Here is a 20,128-nt window from a genome sequence, read left to right on the forward strand (position 1 = left end):
TGCTACTACGCTCAGCTAATTTTTGTATTTTTAGTAGAGACAGGGTTTCACCATGTTGGTCAGGCTGGTCTCGAACTCTTGACCTCAAGTGATCTGCTGGCCTCAGCCTCCCAAAGTACAGGGATTACAGGCATGAGCCACCAAGCCTGGCCTAGACTTGATTTCTTTTTTTCTTTTCTTTTCTTTTTTTTTTTGAGATAGAGTCTCGCTCTGTCGCCCAGGCTGGAGTGCAGTGGCACGATCTTGGCTCACTGCAACCTTCTGCCTCCTGGGTTCAAGCGATTCTCCTGCCTCTGCCTCCTGAGTAGCTGGGATTACAGGTGCGTGCCACCACGCCCAGCTAATTTTTGTATTTTTAGTAGAGATGGGGTTTCACCATGTTAGTCAGGCTGGTCTTGAACTCCTGACCTCGTGATCTGCCTGCCTTGGCCTCCCAAAGTGCTGGGATTACAGGTGTGAGCCACTGCGCCCAGGCAGATCTCTTTCACGGCTTGTGATTCTTCAAAACATATCTTAAATTCCTTTGACTGGTAGAGGCAAAGAGTAAGAAGATAGGAAAAATTTAAAAGTAGGTCATCCTAAAATGTTTTGGGGTTTCCTAGGGCTCTAAAATAAAACAATGCCCATTCCTCTTAATTCTCTTAAATATATGTATTTGTGTACATACACTTAAATAGACATAGATATAATAGGATATAAAGTCTAACTGCAGAAAATTGCAATGTGATTGGAACATTTGACATATTAAAAGGAGGACTCTTGAGATTGAATTAAGAGTGGTTAACAGGCCTCGCTGAATTAATTTGCATACATTTTCTAATTTAGCAAACTGAAGAGAAATCATCTTCATAGGTTTCTTGTCCATGTCATGTAGGTGGTTTTGCTTGGATGACAGCAAATCAGTCATTTGATTCCATCAAATCAGGCAAGGTATCGAACAGGTTAGTAAAAAGAAAAATTATTAGGAAAAGAAAAAAGGGCAGGGTGTTTCAGTTGATCAACTCACACAACTGTCCCCAACAGACTCCAGTATAGATTTGCTGAAGCATATATTGTAAATTCAGTTCTTCATTTTTTAATAATCTTTGTATGTTTCATACTTATCACTCTTTTTATAATCTTATAATTTGTATACAATTATACAATTTATTATTTGTAAGGGCTCAACAGGGTAGAGACAAATGACACTTTGAGGTATTACCTAGGGTACAAATACCATTTTTAAAAAGGAATGGAAGCTTTCCAGAGACAATATACCTTCTGTGACAGACATTAGTGAACTCTTCAGCTTTTCCTGTTCTCTCCCCTCCAGCTACGTCGTGATGCTACTCTTCCTGACTCCCTCGAAGTTAGGAGTGGCCATGTGACTAATTCTGAATACTGGGTTGTGGCCAACCAGACATGTATCACTGCTGGCTGGAGCTAGTATGAAACTCTCCAGCTCCCCTTCTCCTTATTGTGGTGACCACAGATATCTCAGATGGTTGAGGCCCTGTCAGCGGGTCCCTGGGTGTGGATGATAGGAGCAGGGCGCCCTGCCAAACTGGGGTGGGCCTGGAGCAAGAGTGAGGAATAACCTGTATTATGTGAAGCCGCTGAAGGGTGAGGGTTGTCAGCACTGCATAATCTAGCCTGTCCTAACTAATATACGTCCCTTGCTTGGAAAATGCAGAGTCCAGGTCATGAGTTTTAACAAAGATACAGAAACGAAATGTGCTGGGTGGCACGGTGAAATTTATTTGGCTTTATGATTTACACATAATAATTAAACACACAAAAGAAAAAACACTGTCAAGATGGCCATATGTAGCTTAGGAAATGACTGGTCCCAATGCAATCATACAAATGTTCATTCAGCGGAAAAATGAGTTTCTTTTTAATGGTTTTAATCTTTTTTTTTTTCCAGTCCCCAAGGCTTGTACCACTCAGTACAAATGTTTTTGCTACTGGGTTATCATCCGGCACATGATGTTTACCAAGTCCCAGGAAATGAATAAAATCAAGAGAAACATCCTGTGACAATAGAGTACATTTTCACAGAAATGAAATTGATGAGCTTATTACAGTTTGAATCAGTTCAGCTATTAGATCTACACATAAAACATAAAACAATATTAACAAATTAATTTGTATTAAGTTTTTATTTAAAAATATTTATCACACTTTTTTGTGCAAGGGTTCCATTGATTTCTTTGGTTTTAAACATGATAGATCTATTTTACCTAAATATATATAGTTCTATTTGTACCAAATATCAAAAATCAAAAAAACAAAATTTCAAAGGGTAAAAATGGAATTATTGCTTCAATATAAAAAAGGCCTAGCCCATTTGAGAACTATTGCCATTATTGCTTTCCTATTTGGAAAACTATCCTGGAAATCAAGGAATGTACCCCATAGCTCCCTGCAGAAAGTATAATTTGGTTGCACATTATCATCATATTAATATGACCCTACCTTCACCAAAGCTATCCTGATCTTGTCCTTAAAAAACAAAACAAAGCAAAACAGCATAAATAAATAAGTTTACCTAAGGGGATACAATAAATAGCCTAGTATACTAGATAGGAATAAAGAATATTGTAACATAAAGCCCTTCAGTGCTGTACAATTAAACAATAGCTTTGGATTTTCAAGGTCTCTAAACCTTGAAAATCCATTTCATAACACAGTGTTATTGCTGGTATGCAGCTGCCAGAACAAGAGAATACACTTCTTTTGTTCTCCTCATCTGAGAGTGAATGCACAGCAGATACAACTGTCAATTCTGCCTTTTGGGAATTTACCTGGGCATGTACCATTGTCAGTTTTTGACCTCTGCCTAATTGTAGGGCAAAATCTTAGGATTAAAAATATCCAGATATTCCTTCAGTTCCTAGTGGTTTCTTGGTCTCCAGAATAGTTAAAAACAGAGAGGAAATTAGACTCAAAAGTTTTGCTGCCTTCTTTTCTTTGCATCCATCGCATCCAGAATGGGCTGTCTTTTCGCAGTGTATCTCTGACGAAGTTCTTCTATCTCCCGTTCCATCATAGGGTCCAGTGCTTTTAACCGCATCTGTAGTTCTTCTAAACTTAGATTTTTCAACTAGATATAGAACAAAGATATCAATACAATGAAATTATCCACAACACTTTAATGTCTAATGACACTTTAATGTGCTACAATAATCATGAATACTTGCAGAGATCACCCAAGAATGTGACAAGACTGAATAAAGGTTAAATTAACCATTCTATCCTCCATTTTACTAAATGCTTAATAAAGAAGATGACTGTGGTAGGGGGCGGGAAGTAAGGCTGAATAGGCCTGGTGGGGCCCCAAAAGCAGGAAGCCATGATCAATTCTGGAGTAGGACAGTTATGTAAGAGTAATCCAGATTTGGTTTTCTTTTCTTCTTCTTCTTATTTTTTTTGACACAAGGTCTCAAACTTCTGGGCTCAAGAGATCCTCCTGCCTTGACCTCCTCAGTAGCTGGGATGTGCCACTGCACCCAGCTCAGGCTTGGTTTTAAAATGATAAAACTTGCAACTTACTTTTTGTTTTAAGAAGATAACTGCCTTTCGTTATTTTATGAGTCAAGCTAGGAAAAATACTCATTACTTATAGTCATCCAAAGTAGCATTTCTCAGCAGATCCTTTTACTCGCCATCCCTGGCCCTATCGTGACTTCTGCTTCCAAAAACCAAATTCACTCTTAGCTGAAAAAGACTCTGAGGATACTGAAAAGAATGAGTCATAGACTCTCTGAAGGAAATTCAAAAAAGGAGTTCCAAAAATATTTTGAGAAATGACAGTGTTACGGAGAAGAGTATGCAGGCTTCCATTATGATGACTTTGAAGATGAATGCCACTCACTTCGGTGCATAAGAAGTTCTGGTATGTATATTAATAATCAGCCCTGTTATTTTGTAGTCATATGTCATGAAAGAACCTAGCTTTTAATATTATGCCATAAAAGATATATTTATATATCATATGTAGTATTATATACTTTCTCCATTGATTTTTAATCCAAGTAGTGATCTTGCATCCGTTACATTCTCAGTGCTGTTCAAATCACCGTGGGGATGCAGAATAAGACAAACAGGGAAACTCCAAACTTGAACTGTACACATCGGTAATGGCCACACTGAAAGGCCAATGTATACCACACAACCACATTTCCCAAGAAAGACATGCCCAACTATGTCTATGTAGGATCCAATTCCACTTCTGTGTTCTTCAACATCATCTCTATTTCAGCCCATGTTAATCTTTCCCATTTCTAAATTTCTATGTAACACTCATAATTTAAACAACACAATTCAGTATTTGATTCTAAATCATGTACTATTTTATAATTGATTTTTATGCATGAGTTTCATGTCCCTAGATATTCCAAAAAATACTTAGACTTTAGAGACTGTACATACACCAAGAAACTATCCTACTATACTGCAAATAACATGACGTAAAGGTAGATAGATAAATACGAATAAGAATACATGACCCAAAGGAGTGGGTTACTCTAAGATTAGAAGAACTAACATATATAAAGCAAACAATTACCATTACTTTAATTCTGAATTAAGATATTCCTGTAAATATCTTGTACTGCTTTTACTGGGGCAAACTGCCAACAAGTTTATAAATACTGTATTGCAGTAATAGACTGAACTCAGAGAAAGAAACTACTTAGAAGAAAAATTTTCTTCCTTTAACAGATTTTTATATTTTCAATATGTAAAATTTGTGAAAAACAGGCCTGCGATATTAGAGAACCATTATCTAACATTATTAAGGAATTAGGTGTTCACGAAAGTAAATTAATGAAGTACCTAAATCTTAGTCAAGTGATAAAACTTTGTCTCAATATCACATACACACACATATACACACAAATGCATGCACACATGTGCACACACACATGTATTTACATATGCTCTTTTTTGGTTCTATGTGACTTTTAGGATTTTTTTCTAATTTTGTGAAAAATGATGTTGGTATTTTGATAGGAAATGCACTGAATCTGTAGACTGCTTTGGGCAGTAAGGTCTTTTTCATAATATTGATTCTTCTAATCCATGAGCATGGGATGTATTTCCATTTGTGTCATGTATGATTTCTTTCAACAGTGTTTTGTAGTTCTCCCTGTAGGGATCTTTTCCTTCTTGGCTAAGTATATTCCTAGGTAATTTATTGCTATTACTATTATTATTAATTATTTTACAGCTATTATAAAAGGGGTTGAGTTCTTGATTTGATTCTCAGCTTGGTCACTGTTGGTATATAGTAGTACTACTGATTTGTATACACTGATTTTGTAACCTAAGACTTTACTGATATGGTTTGGCTGTGTTCCCACTCAAATCTCATCATGAATTGTAATCCTCATAATCCCCATGTGCCTAGGGAGAGACCTGGTGGGAGGTGATTGGATCATGGGGGCAGTTTCCCTCCATGCTGTTCTAGTGATAGTGAGTGAGTTCTCACAATATCTGATGGTTTTATAAGGGGCCCTTCCTCTTCAATCTCACTCTGCTCTCCCCTGTCACCACGTGAGAAGGTCCAGGCTTGCTTCACCTTCACCTTCCACCATGATTGTAAATTTCCTGAGGCCTCCCCAGTCACATGGAACTGTGAATCAATACACCTCTTTCCTTTATAAATTACCCAGTCTTGGGTTATTTCTTTATAGTAGTGTGAAAATGGACTAACAGTTAACTGGCACTAAGGTAGTGGGGCACTGCTATAAAGATACTTGGAAATGTGGAAGCAACTTTGGAACTGGGTAATGGGCAGAGGTTGGAAGAGTTTGGAGGGCTCAGAAGAAGTTAAGAAGATGTGGGAAAGTTTGGAACTTCCTAGAGACTTGTTGAATGGTTTTGGCCAAAATGCTGTTAGTGATATGGACAATGAAGCCCTGGCTGAAGTGGTCTCAGACGAACATGAGAAACTCACTGGGAACTGGAGCAAAGGTCACTCTTGCTACGCTTTAGCAAAGGGACTGGTGGCATTTTGCCCCTGCCCTAGAGATCTGTGAAACTTTGAACTTGAAAGAGATGATAGGGTATCTGGTGGAATAAATTTCTAAGCAGCAAAGTGTTCAAGATGTGACATGGGTGTTCTTAATAGCATTCAGTTTTATGGATTCACAAATAGATGGTTTGAAATTGGAACTTATGTTTAAAAGGTAAGCAGAGCATAAAATTTTGGAAATTTTGCAGCCTGATGATGTGATAGAAATGAAAAACCCGTTTTCTGGGGGAGAAATTCGAGCCTGCAGCAGAAATCTGCATAAGTAATGAGGAGCCGAGACAATGGGGAAAATGTCTCCAGGGCATGTCAGAGATCTTGCCAGCAGCCCCATTTCATCACAGGCCTGGAGGCCTAGGAAGAAAATTAGTTTCATGGGCCAGGCCCAGGGGCCCTGCTACTCTGTGCAGCCCTGAGACATGGCACCCTGCATCCCAGCCATTTCAGTTCCAGTCATGGCTAAAAGGGGCCAAGGTACAGCTCGGGCCATGGCTTCAGCTCAAGCCTTGGTGGCTTCCACATGGTGTTGGGCCTGCGAGTGCACAGAAGTCAAGAATTGAGGTTTGGGAACCTCTACCTAGACTTCAGAGGATGTAATGGAAATGCCTGGATGTCCAGTCAGAAGTTTGCTGCAGGAACCTCTGGTAGGGCAGTGCGGAAGGGAAATGTGGGGTTGGAGCCCCCATAAAGAGTCCCCACTGGGGTGCTCCCTAGTGGAGCTGTGAGAAGAGAGCCACTCTCCTCCAGAACACAGAATGGTAGATCCATTGACAGCTTGCACCATATGCCTGGAAAAGCTGCAGACACTCAACACCAGCCTGTGAAAGCAGCTGAGAGGAGGGCTGTAACCTGCAAAGCCACAGTGGTAGTGCTGCCCAAGACCATGGGCAGTGGTCTTAACATAGTGATCTCCAGTTCCACCTAAATTGTTGTAAATGACTGGATCTCATTATTATGACTGAATAGTACTCCATTGTGTATATGTACCATATTTTCTTTATCCATTCATATTTTGATGGACACTTAGGTTGCTTCCAAATCTTAGCTATTATAAATAGTGCTGCAACAAACACAGGATGCAGTTATCTCTTTGATACACTGATTTCTTTTCTTTTGGATACGCACCCAGCAGTGGAATTGCTGGATCATATAGTTTCTAGGAGTTCTTTGAGCTTGTTATATTTGAATATCTACATCTCTAGCAAGGCCAGGGAAGTTTTCTTCAATTATTTCCTCAAATAAGCTTTCCAAACTTTTTGCTTTCTCTTCTCCCTCAGGAACACCAATGATTCTTAGGTTTGGCCATTTTACATAATCCCATATTTCTTGAAGACTTTGTTCATTTCTTTTAATTCTTTTTTCTTTATTTTTGTTCGATTGGGTTAATTTGAAAGCCTTGTCTTTGAGCTCTGAAATTCTTCTACTTTGTAGAAGGAAGCCTACTGTTGAAACTTTCCGCTGCATTTTGTAATTCTTTAAATGTGTCTTTTGACTCTGGAAGTTCTGACTGGCTTTTCTTTAAAATATCTACCTCTTTAGAAAAATTTTCATTCACATCCTGAATAGTTTTTCAAACTTATGTTGTTTTTCACCTTTCTCTTGTATCTCCTTTGGTAGTTTAATAATCAACCTTTTGAATTCTTTATAAAAAGATATTTCAAAGATTTCATGTTGGTTTAGATCAATTGCTGGAGAGCTAATGTGATCTTTTCAGGAGTGTTACAGAACCCTGTTTTGTCATATTGCCCAAATTGTTTTTCTGGTTCCTTCTCATTTAGGTAGAAATATATGGAATGCTTCACAAATTTGCATGTGAGCCTTGCACAGGGGCCATGCTAATCTTCACTGTATCATTCCAGTTTTAGTATATGTGCTGCTGAAGTAAGCACTGTCTCAATTGTTTTGAACAGAAAATCTTTATAAAGTGTTCCACAGAATATACTGCCTTCTAAGCAGAGGACATAGAATCTAAAACAGTTTCCTTGATATGAGTTATCATTATTTTTATTAATAATCTGTGTTACATATTAAATCTCACTCCTTTTTTGGCTTTTCTGTCAGCTCCTCTTCATGGCCATCATTGAACATATACCCTTCCTATCTCTACAGCAAGTATGTTCATCTATCGGGAACCAGAAAAGCAATTAAACAACCTCATAAGGCATTACCCCAAATAAGAATAGGTTGTGAGTGAAATCCTGAAGCTGTCTGAGGAAAGACAGAGCATGGCCTTAGTGCTGAAGCTCATTATATCTGTTTCTAGTGTTTGTATTTATTTTAAAAATATCTGGTTTCAGTTTTGTGGTTGTATGAGGTTGAGTTTACAGGAAATCTGACTTCTGCATAAGCTACATATATAGCTAGGTCTTCAGGTGGGCTGTCAGAGAACTTCAAAGTACTCACTGACATATTTATTGAGATTTTTCTACGGACCAAGCATAGTAGGTTCGGAGATGAGTAAAACACTCTATCTCCCACAAAGAGATTGCAATCTAGCTGGCAAGATAGGCCCATGCACAGCTAACTCGCTGAAGGATGAGTAAGATGATAAAATGGGAAATAGGATAGAGAAGGAAAACAGCATGAGTAGAAACAGATATGGCACATGAATGTCTGGCATCTTTAGAGATATCAAACAGACTGCTGGGATTAGAGAAGGATCCATGCAGGAAGATGAATAGAAGATGAGTCAGGAAAAAGAGGGAAAGGCCAAGTTGCTGTGGGCCTTATGTGTGTTGCTGTGAACTTCTGTGACAAGAAAGAAATGCTAAGTCATTTTGAGCATAAATGGTGATGTGATCACATATGAACTTTAGAAAAATATCTCCAGTAGCAGGTAAAGGAAATGGATTGCCATGGGAGAAAAAAATGGAGGCAAGAAGATCTATTAGTTGGTTACCACAACAGTCTAGTGAGAAGGTCAGGCTTGGACCAAGACAATGAAAGTGGAGATTAAGAAGAGAGGGATTTGAGATATTTGAAAGTAGAATTGGTAGGGCTGTTTTTGTTGAATGACTGAGTATAAAGGGTCAGGAAATAGGAAGGGTTAAGGATGATTCTGACTTCAAGCTTGGGTAATGGGGTAGAGATCGAAACTATTAATAAGGTAGGGTAGTTAATGAAATTAATTTTAGTACCGGTGAGTTTGAGATATAAGCAAGGCACCAAGGTGGAGACAACAGATATGGATTGTAATTCAGGGTTTGGAGGTCAGGAGAGAGATCCAAGCAAAAGACAGAGAATTAGGGAAGTATCAGCATTTAGACTGTAACTGAAACCCTTGATGAGGAGTAGGTTATCCAGGGAAAGAAGGTTTTCTCCCTTATCTTACAATCTTTGAGAGAGTGTCCAACAGAAAATAATACTCACACTAAGCATTTGTGGTCAGAGACTCTTCTCATTTTATTAATAGAACAGTAATATCAGTAGGTTTCTAAGTACCTCTAAATTATGGTGTCACATAGACAAAAAAAGTGAGGTTGGCTGGCAAAATTTTTCACTTTTTAGACAGTGGGTATGATTTATAGACATAAGCTTCTGGCTTTGATTATGCCCTAATAACATGTATTTAACACCTGGTGTTTCTCTAGCTATCAAGCCTCCCACAGGCATGAAAATGCTTTTGGAAGGAAAATGTGACAAAAGTGGCCTTTTCAATCTCTCGAAAAACAGTACTGCAACTGCTCAATGCCTTAGTAGTAAAAAGATTCACAAACCAGATAATGAGACTCATAGTGATTTAAATGACCCTGTAATATCATAGTTTTTATCCTTTTAAAACGCTAATCCAAATTAAAAGTTTTTTGAGCTAACAAGGATATTAGAAGAAAAAGCTGAATTTCCTAATATCAGTGTTATTTTGACAAAAGTTCCCTTCATTAAAATCAGGTTTCCTGAAAATCTTTACGAAAAGGAAGAAAAATCACTTCAGAATTATGTTTATGGGATCAACAGAGTTTGTGGTAAATCTTTAAAATTTCTTTTTATAAATAGGAAAGAAATGTCACTTGTCATCTTTCTACCATACTTAAAACACAAAGTAGCTGTGTTACCATAGCTATAGGCTGGTTTACTAATTCCAAAATCAATGCAATGTTGGAGTAACAAATCTGATTTATGCTTCTTGGAGTTTATAATGGGGTGAGTCAACTCAGTAAATGGAATAATTTTAAAATATGCATACATTGTAAGTTTTACTGTATGTGAACAAATGTATAAAAAGGAATAACTGATCTGGAAATGGCTTTAGTGTGTTTTAGGCTAGTTCTCTTTAATAAAATTCAGTTTTTAAGTTAATAATAAAATAGAACCTGCACAACTAAGAGTAGTTCTCGAATATTTAAGCCTCAGCACTGTGGGAAGATATTGTAGTTTGGCATGCATTAAGGACATGCATCTTTACATGCATTAAGGACACATAGTTGGTTAAATAAATACATTAACTGACATGCAGTAAGAGGAAGAACCAGAATGCAAAGACAGTGGAAGCAGGACCCACAATCTCTGAAAAAACACATAATGAAGAAGATGAATTTCAGAATGATATTGTTTCATTACCTGAAGCTTCTGTCCTACTCCCAGAAAATTTTGCTTTTCCTGGACAATTGAAAGGACAAACATCGGGGGCAAGACATACAAATAAGGGCAGAGAAAAAAATCCATTTCCATAAAAGAGTTTAAAATAAGATCAGCTAAATTAACTTGTATGGGCCTGAGAGAAACATATTTTGAGATCTGGGACTATTAAAAGTCATTGTGACTAAGTCATTTGTTTAACAGAAGCATAAAATTGAGTTATGAGATGAACATTCACAGAATCTCACTGCAGAACAGAGCCTCAGCGATAACTACTCTAACTTCCTTATTTTGGATGAGGAAATGAGAGCTAGCTTGCTCAAGTACACTCTTGGTTTATGACAAGAGACATGACTTGACCTTTGGGTCAATTATACTACACTGGCACTCAGTTGTTCTTTTGTATCAAAGTTTGTGGGAGAAAATCCCAAATTTATCGATTTAGCTTTTCAATTCCAATTTTTTCTTCTTCTTTCTTCTTTCTTCTTCTTCTTCTTCTTCTTCTTCTTCTTCTTCTTCTTCTTCTTCTTCTTCTTCTTCTTCTTCTTCTTCTTCTTCTTTCTTCTTCTTCCTCTTCCTCTTCCTCCTCTTCTTCTCCTCCTCCTCTTCTTCTTCTTCTTCTTCTTCTTCTCTTCCTCTCCTCTCTCTTCTTTTCTTCTCTTCTTCTTCTTCTTCTTCTTCTTTTTCTTCTTCTCTTCTCCTCCTCCTCTTCTTCTTCCTCCTCCTCCTCTTCTTCTTCCTCCTCTTCTTATTCCTTCCTCCTCTTCCTCCTCTTCTTCTTCCCCCCTCCTCTTCTTCTTTTCTTTTTCTTCTCCTTCTTCTCTTCCTTCCTTCCTCCCTCTCCCTTCTCCCTTCCCTTCTCTTTTCCTCTCCTCTCCTTTCCTCTCCACTCCTCTCCTCCTCCTCCTCCTCCTCCTCCTCCTCTTCTTTTCTCCTTCTCTCTCTCTCTCTCCCTGTCTCCCTCTGTGTGTGTGTGTGTGTGTGTGTGTGTGTTGACTGGACCATCAACGTAACCAATTCTGTGAGACAGCAATAAGTGTTATAAAGGGATGCAGTTAGCTCAGGTACAAGACCCTTCTCTTGCCTTGTTCAGAAGGAAACAAGAGCCATCACCCATTTTGACTCATAATCTTGGGGAGGGCGATTTACAATAGTTTCAAAGTATCCATTTCTGACTCACTAGACCTCATTAATTAAAAATGGCAATGTTTTGGGCTTCCTTCATTAAAACCTAACAGAGTTTCTTAGGTGATTTTAAAGTAGGAGAGAGAAGAGGAAATAAGGCAGAAGAGTGTGGAAACATGCTAACTGCTTTCTATCACAGGACATACATACTTTTAAATTCTGCAAGTTCAAAACAAGTAATTGTCTAATATGAAGTCTCACTGGAAGCTTGGTCATGTTTCATGTAGCAAAAGTTATTTAGATAGAAGTCCAAAGGGATCAAGTTTGATATTCTTAATCTAGCACTGTCAGAGAGTTCAAAAATGTTAAGTCACCAAAAATGGGGTGTGCTGCTGGTTGTCAACCTGAGCCAAAAGGAAAATTGTTTTTTTTTTTTTTTTAAATATTCAGCTATGAAGGCTACAGTGAATAGAAAACCCTGCATATGACATTTGTATAGAGCAGTCTTTTCAAATGAAATAAAGAGCAGAAGCTCAGTGAAAGGTCTATGCCATCTTCTTTAAGCTTTAGATCAGTTAGTAGACTAGGATCTCCCAGCTCTTACAAGATAATTGTTTACACCAAATGAAAGACTTTAAAGAAAAACTGTAAACCTCTTAACACTAATAATCAGATGGATGGATGAATATTGTTTTTAGTTAAATTAAAAGGTCAAAACTACTTGTTAATAGGAGTCAACATTTTGTTTGTAAATTGATATAGTTTGACAGCTTAAATAGTGACAGCTTAAATAAGAAACTCATTTTGTTAATGATAGCCCTTGATTTCATTCAGGAGATGAAAGATCAATATCCAAAACTATGACATTTCTCAGTATCTCTAAAAAAAAAAACCAAGTAAAAGATACGCAAATTAATAACTCAGTTACTAGCTCTTATATAAAACAGGAGCACAAAAAACTCAGTGATATGATGTTAGGGTGGAAAATAAGATTAAATCAATTCACTGATAATTCTACATTTCAAACCTTTAATAATTAGAATTATTTCTGAACTCTATAAGAAGTATTGAAGGTCTGCTTATTACTGATCAGAAAGAGTTGTCAGTAAAATTAGAACTTCCTTTAAGTTTACATATCTAGTCTACTATAAAAACCTAAAATATCACAGTCAAGTGATAAAACTTACTTCATAAAATAATTCATCTCTAAATCTCTGGGGAAAAACACTAAGATTTCTATATAATTTTGTTTTGTCAAAAATAGTCCTAATTACATGAGCGATTTTTAAGAAGTCATAATCTCAAATAGCAGAAACAGGAGTATGAAGGTTTTGAATACATCAATGTAATAACATTTCAAGACCTAATGATTCTATGAGTTGCTGGAACAATCAGTCTGTCAAAATAAACGAGACACTACTACAATGAAGCAAATGGTCTTACATGTTAATGTTAACACATTTAGTCAAACAGTCAATCAAGAGAATCCTAAGGTTTGCTGTGTTTACTGGGAAAACAAACTCTTCCCAGCAACTGTTTAAATAAATCTTGCAGATGCTACAGACCTTATTAGCGGCCTGTGATTAAAAAAATATGAGTTGCTAATACTGTATCCTGACTCATCTATTTTCCCATCTGCTAGCAATTCTAATATGAACTATCAACAGAATGGCTAACAATAAGAATTTTCTATGGCAATTTTGATGCTGAATTGCCTATAGCATTTTTAAAATTTACCAGTGCATGTCTCAGAGACTGCTTTGAGTTTTTTGTGGCCTGGAGCAACATACCCTTTTTTCCCTTAATATTCCATTTTAGCTGAAATTTTTACTGTGTTGAACAGAATCTTGTTTGGTTTTAGAAAACAACACTGTTGATGGAGGCTGCCACACATTTTACTAACAATGAGGACAGGAAACACAACAAAGTACTAGTAAAAATCCAGTCAGGTCCACTGATTGGTTTAGATATACATAAACAGGCATGGGGCCTTTTGCCCATAAGGCTGAGCCACAGGGATAACAGGTAGTACTTAAAGTTAAAAAAAAAAAAAAAAAGAAAAAGAAAAGAAAACATTAATATATTAACGCATTTTCCTGATTTAATTCCTGGCACTGAGAAGCATACAAAAAAGGAGCATTCTAGTCAATCCAAACTACTATGAAGCCTGTTTAAAGAAAACCCTATATATACATTTAAAATATGCATTTACAAAAATAAGATAGTGATAATTTCAGGCACTTGACACTTAACACTATAGGAGAAAAGCTGAATTCCTTACTGTAAAAACGTGATCTTAAAAGCTGCATTAACATCAAATCTATTGGCAGACTCCCCTTCCCCAAACAGACATTATTTATTCTGTTCTGAGCTGAGAGGCCCAGGTCTTCAGCTGACTGAATAACTAAAAATATTCTGGGATTACAACTGGAAACTACCATGAATCATTCTGTTTTGGCTGTTTAACTTCACAGCACCTAGAAGAAACTTAGGATTCTAGATTTTCATTCCCAAAGAAAAGGAAGAATACAGTTTCTTGTGAATTATCAGTGAAGGAGTAGGAGAAAGTGCCAATTACTGATTATTTACAACATGCTGAATACTATCCTAAGGTCCTGTACACTAAGTCATTGAAGCCTAGCAATCACCTTAGGGGGCAGATATCACCAACCCCGTTTGACAGGTGAGGATGCTTAGAGAGATCAAATGATCCACCCTAGGTCTCAGCTAGAGGTGCTTATGTAGGCACTCAAAGGCAACATCTAACCCACATACATTTGAACTGGAGTCTACTGATAGCTGTTTCATGGGTTTCCCAAGAACTACAAAAGCACTACAAAATCCAATGATCATGTGAAACAGGTTTTTCACAAATTGTTTATAGGTTAAAAATAGAAAAATTACTTAAAAATCCCACCTTTCCTGTCAGATTGTGCCTGGTGAAGCATTTTACTTATAAGCTATTCAAGTATTTCAGCCATCACTGGCCATATGAAATAAGTGCATATGTGTTAATTAAGCATTTTTCTATTTAACCAGCTCTTTAGCCAAAGAAACACATTTCTACATAGCCCTTTGGGACAGATTTCCTAATGTTATCAATAAAAAGAGAGATACCCTGACAAAACCAATAAAACATGTCTCCTTCACATTCCAGTGAGACTTTGCCTATGTCTGTTCAGACTGTTCCACAGTTGGTTTGGTGCTGTGTTTACATTGAATCTAGTGCAGGAGTTATAAACTGATGAGCATTACTATAATTATCTTGTCTTGGAGAAATCTCGGCCACCCATTTAAAAAAGGAATGATGAAATTTTCGTTGCATTCCTAATTGGCAGCTGAGCACTCATTTCTTGTATGCATTTTCCGTTTTTGGTAAGTAGCTTTGCTTATTAAAAATATCAGGAAAAACTTAATTTGGGCACACTTCTGCTATATTGTAAGCAGCTCTAACATTCTAGGCCCAGGACAACAAAATCTAAGTAACTCAAAACTAACCAGTAATTAAATCTTTCTGGATCTATTAAGGGCAGATGAAAAATTGTATTACCTTTGACTGATTTCTTATCTCAGCGATTCTGATTAGCACTTTGAATAGTTTAAAACACCAATGACGCCATGAATAAGAGGTTAACAAATTAAGTGATTAATTTTCTTTTTATACTTCAATTTAAGAAAAACATTATATGACAAATATTTGTTATGGAAGATCACAAACATTACAAAAACAACAGTGGTTAAAGTATATCTGTAACTAGCTTGCTGGGTAGTCAAATCTCTGTGGAGCAATAATATAAACTTAAAGTAATTTAATATTTCTCCAATTACACTCTTTTCGGCTATGCAAAGCCAGACTTCCTTGACATATCCCACAGTAAATCTTGGGATGATTTCACTGATTTCTGGTCACTTTTACTTATTACAAGTCCAGACCAATTATAAGCTTCAATCTCTTATTAAGTGCAAATTTTGTCCCTTCCCTTAGCATGAGCTTGCACCAATTTACAGTGGGGAAGGATGATGTCTATATCTAGAACCTTCTTGCCGTCTCTTTCTAAGGTCTAGTTCCTCTAGTGCTGGAAGCAGGAAGGAGACAGGATGTTATTATGTAAACGGTGACTTGTCAGTGGGGCATGTTTCCCTGGTCTTGCTCTGGTTTGTTTGTTTACTAGTGGTTTGTACACAGAAAGCGTGTGTATGTATTTCCTGATGTTGTGGTTAGTATTATCCTAGTGCCCACCCCTTTTATAGAGGGACTGCCCAACATCTTTTCTGAGTTAAGATAGTGTCTCCTCTGACCTGAAAGCCACCTGGGCAGCATTATGACTTCTGACCTCCTCTTTTGGAGTAAAGAGATCATGGAAGTTCTCTACACTCTCCAGGGACTAGTGGGACCCAAGGAAGGTAAGGGTCACTACTCTAATGGTCCTTAGTTATCCCGCAGGCCTCGGCTCTACCTACAGAAGTCTCCTACCTACAAAAATCTTTGGGAGAGAAGCAGCTATCAGTGTCTATGCTAATATACCTTCCAAACTTCCAGGAACTAAATGCTCTGCCTTTAGTGGCACACCAGTGGGTATACAGAATCAGCTAGCTCAGTAAGCACCTTGCTGGAGTACCAGGTAACGGTATCCCTTTCCTGCAGGCACCACCATTCTCTGTGAATGGATCTCTGGAAGACTCCTTATTTGACTTGAGGTAAGGAGAGAACTATTTTCTTCCCCTCCCACTAGGTTATAAATTCCATTTGGATAGGGCCTTTGTCTAGTAAACAGCTACATCTCTAGTGCCTAGAACACTGCTTGGAACATAGTAGGTGCTTAATCAATATTTATTGAATGAATGAAAAATGGTGGGTCTCTTAGTAATCACTGGAGGGAGGTGGCTGGCTTCACTTGTTAGTGGCATGCTTTAGAATATTAGGTACTTAACACCTGCTGTTTTCAGCTGTGGACTCTACTAACAATTTTGTGGTAACAGAAAGTCCCTTTCGAAGTCATAGTACACATCTATTAACTCTTTATTTAAAAAGTGTGTGTGTGTGTGTGTGTGTGTGTGGCATCAAGTTGGTAAATTTGCAGTTGAAGTAAAGCAAAATGAGTATCTGCGAAGATAAGGGTATTTTTTCAGCACGTTTAATTAATATTACTACAGGACAGTTTCATGCTTCACTACATGTTTATTCTGCATGTCTGATGATACATTTATTTCAATAATAAGGGGCTCATCCTTTTCTTAGAAAAATGGCTTCTCTCAAAAAAATTCTCCAAAACAATAATAAATACCATAGTTGACTCTTTGAGGAAACATGCATGGAATGAAGTGTGCTAGAAGAGCATCATTCTTACTAATGTCACAATTTTCTGCTTCACTGACATCACAATCCTTAGTCTGACAATTTAAATTATACTATCTTCATATCATAAAAATGTAAATATTTGTTTCTTGAAAATCTATAAAGTGTTTTAAAATGAAAGAGGTTAGCTAAAACCCACAAATCATGCAATTTAGATTGTAATAGATAATTTTTAATAGTGAAGCAACATCTAGAAATAAACAAGAGTCTCATATTTTAGTTTCGAAGCATCTAAATCCACAGTTCATTTAAAACAGTTCAGAATAAGAATCGTGGTCTGTTAACTATTTTTAAAACAATAAAACTCAAAATATGGCAAAATGTTTCTAAAACACTTAAAAAGCAAAAATAAATTCGATCATAGTTCTGCATTCTCACTTGCCACATGGGCCTTAGAGGATAAAATGTACCAAAAAGGAACATTTTAGCATTCTCAATTTTAGAATGGCATGGTTTGCGGCTGAAACAATATTTAATTTTCCCAGCTACTGACTGACAAATGTACAAATTAAACTAAAACACCCACGAAGAGATACAGATATTTGTAAGGACACAAGAAAAAAGGATAGGCGGCTCTTATGAAAATGTTTAAAAAGCAAAATTGATGTCTACCTTAATAATAAATAAGCTGTCTTGTGCAAACTTAAAAGCAAAACTGTCACCTGAATGAAACTGAGATTCTATTGTCTTTTCATTAATATTTGTTTTAAAATATGTTCACAAATGCTATAAATTTAAGGTAAAAGAAGGTAGAGAATGAGAATAAATGAACATAAGTCCAGCTAATTATTAACTTAGATGTGTCTTATGGGGGAAGAATCAACTTTCAAATGTAAATGTTTCAAATCTTCAACTTTCTGAATTGGGGAGAGGACAACAGTGTTTGTGGGTTATGTCATCATTTTAGACTGGGCAACTAATATGCAGAAATCACAGAAAATAAAGATGAGGGCCGCGCATGGTGGCTCACGCCTGTAATGCTGACACTTTGGGAGGCCGAGGCAGGCGGATCATGAGGTCAAGAGATTGAGACCACCCTGGACAACATGGTGAAACCCTGTCTCTACCAAAAATACAAAAATTAGCTGGGCGAGGTGGCGGATGCCTGTAGTCCCAGCTACTCGGGAGGCAGAGGCAGGAGAATCGCTTGAACCCGGGAGGCGGGGGTTGCAGTGAGCTAGGATCGCGCCACTGCACTCCAGCCTGGTGACAGAGCGAGACTCCATCTTAAAAGAAAAAAAAAAAAAAGAAAGATGAGAAAGTAATATGCCACTGTTACTTCCAAACGGCTGAGTAAACATTGATTACAAACTAAAATTTTCACACTTAGATGATTATAATACACGAATGGTCCAAAAAGGCTTTTTTTTGGGGGCGGGGGGTCTGAGAATGGCACCAAATTAGATTTTTAAAAACTGATTTTGGGTATCGACTAATTTAATAGGGAACATGGCATCAAAATTTTATCTCTAATAATACCTTGCAAAATGAGTGTGTTCCCAAATGTTCCTGCAAGTCTTCAACGCTGGGGCTGGACCAAGCTGCACCTCTCACAAAGGCAGCAAGGCTTTGGTTTTATCCTCCCTTGAGCCAGACACCTGCCTTCTGAGTGGCCTCACTACTAATGTGGACATGGAAGTAGAGGCAGAGAACTGAGGTTGGGGGACAGCACAAAGAATGGCTGATCTTACTTTACACCTACTGGGAAGCCAGGAGACTGTGGTCATGAGTGGAAATTTGGGGATCAGAATTTCAGCTCTGGTTTGAATAATATACATTAATATGGAGTAGTTTTGCTAGTAAATCTTCACATTTTTATTTTACAAGATGAAATTTCAGTTCAGTCTTTAAAAGTCCATTTTAATAAGGATAAAAGGAAAAATGCATCTTTAATTATTGACCAAATGAAAGACATATTGTTGGTTTACCTCCTGTGGAAAAAGTAATAACATAGCTATGTGGCTGCTGAATTCAATGTGCTCTTCAGGAACTTTCCAAAAAATATTAGTAACTGACTGACATACACTGTTATTCAAGGAAGAGCATATCCACGGGATAATTATTCTGAAACTGGTTTATATTCACATACAATATATGTAACTCTCAATCTGAAATAAATGACCCAGCAGACCTAGTGCTGAGCTGCTAGTACCTGGTACTAACAGATCCTAGAATTCTCCAAAGCATTCTTAGACAAGAACACTGTGAGTGAACTTTCCATTATTAGAGTCAGAGTAGCGGTGCAATACCAGAAATGATCAACTAATTTTGAAAAATACCACATGCAAAGAAATTACCTTCAAACTGCCAAAAACACTGCAAGCTGGTCCACACAACACTGCCCATTTCTGGATACCCATGATTTACCTAAGTTCTTCTAGCCTATTTTCAGTTAGGAATGTCCATTTGAATGAATCTCTTCCTGCTACAGTTCTCTTAACCACAGTGCATGATCTTGTGACTCTGTCAGGTCCACCCTAGCCCTGCCACTGCCAACCCACAGATCTCTTCTAATTACCCCAGTTGTGAGAGACAGTCATAGTCCTAATCATTTTCTTCTCACAGGGGTGTTCACTGCCTCATCTCACTCGTACTCAGTACAAGGCCTTTTAAGTAGGCCACCCTCACTCTCACAGTTGTTTCTATAGTCAGAATAGTCAGCTGTGCTGGACCATGCTGTCAAAAGAGGGGAGAGATGACTCTTAAATACTGAGGAAGTTGCAGATTCTGTTAGCTATCTTCTAATTTTTCAATGACCAGAAACTGTCTTTCATTGGTCTTTAGTGAGTGTCATCCTTAATTATATCAACTAATTTTAAAGATGACATTTTTCCTAGACAATTTTGCTAGGGTGACAGCATAAGCTTCCCCAACCCTTGGTAAATCTCTGCTCTAAGTATAAAAAACAAGACACTGTTTACTGACTCTTAAGAGGTGTTGGATTTTAACCTTGCAGGGTGACCAAGTGTTGAATATTTGGTAACGATTTCGTAAAATCTTTTATATCCCACTTAGAAATTAACTGATAGAATACCTGAGGGAGAGCAGTAAAAGTG

General features: G+C 37.4%; 1 protein-coding gene and 1 non-coding gene across 2 annotated transcripts in view; both read right to left on the bottom strand.

Annotated features, from left to right (window-relative positions):
* Positions 1–1,714: 1,714 nt before the first annotated feature.
* The window catches only part of STK3 (serine/threonine kinase 3), a 359,556-nt gene continuing 341,142 nt past the window's right edge, over positions 1,715–20,128 (bottom strand). Inside the window, exon 11 of the mRNA XM_030795127.1 lies at positions 1,715–3,085. Coding sequence (XP_030650987.1) covers positions 2,927–3,085 — 159 coding nt within the window. The 3' untranslated portion in view covers positions 1,715–2,926. The remainder of the gene's footprint in view (positions 3,086–20,128) is intronic.
* LOC115830774 lies at positions 7,799–7,905 on the bottom strand. The gene has a single exon (XR_004026313.1). It is a non-coding gene; the product is annotated as a U6 spliceosomal RNA (small nuclear RNA).

The sequence above is a fragment of the Nomascus leucogenys genome, chromosome 16 (assembly GCF_006542625.1).
Source record: "Nomascus leucogenys isolate Asia chromosome 16, Asia_NLE_v1, whole genome shotgun sequence".
Classification (NCBI taxonomy): Eukaryota; Metazoa; Chordata; class Mammalia; order Primates; family Hylobatidae; genus Nomascus; species Nomascus leucogenys.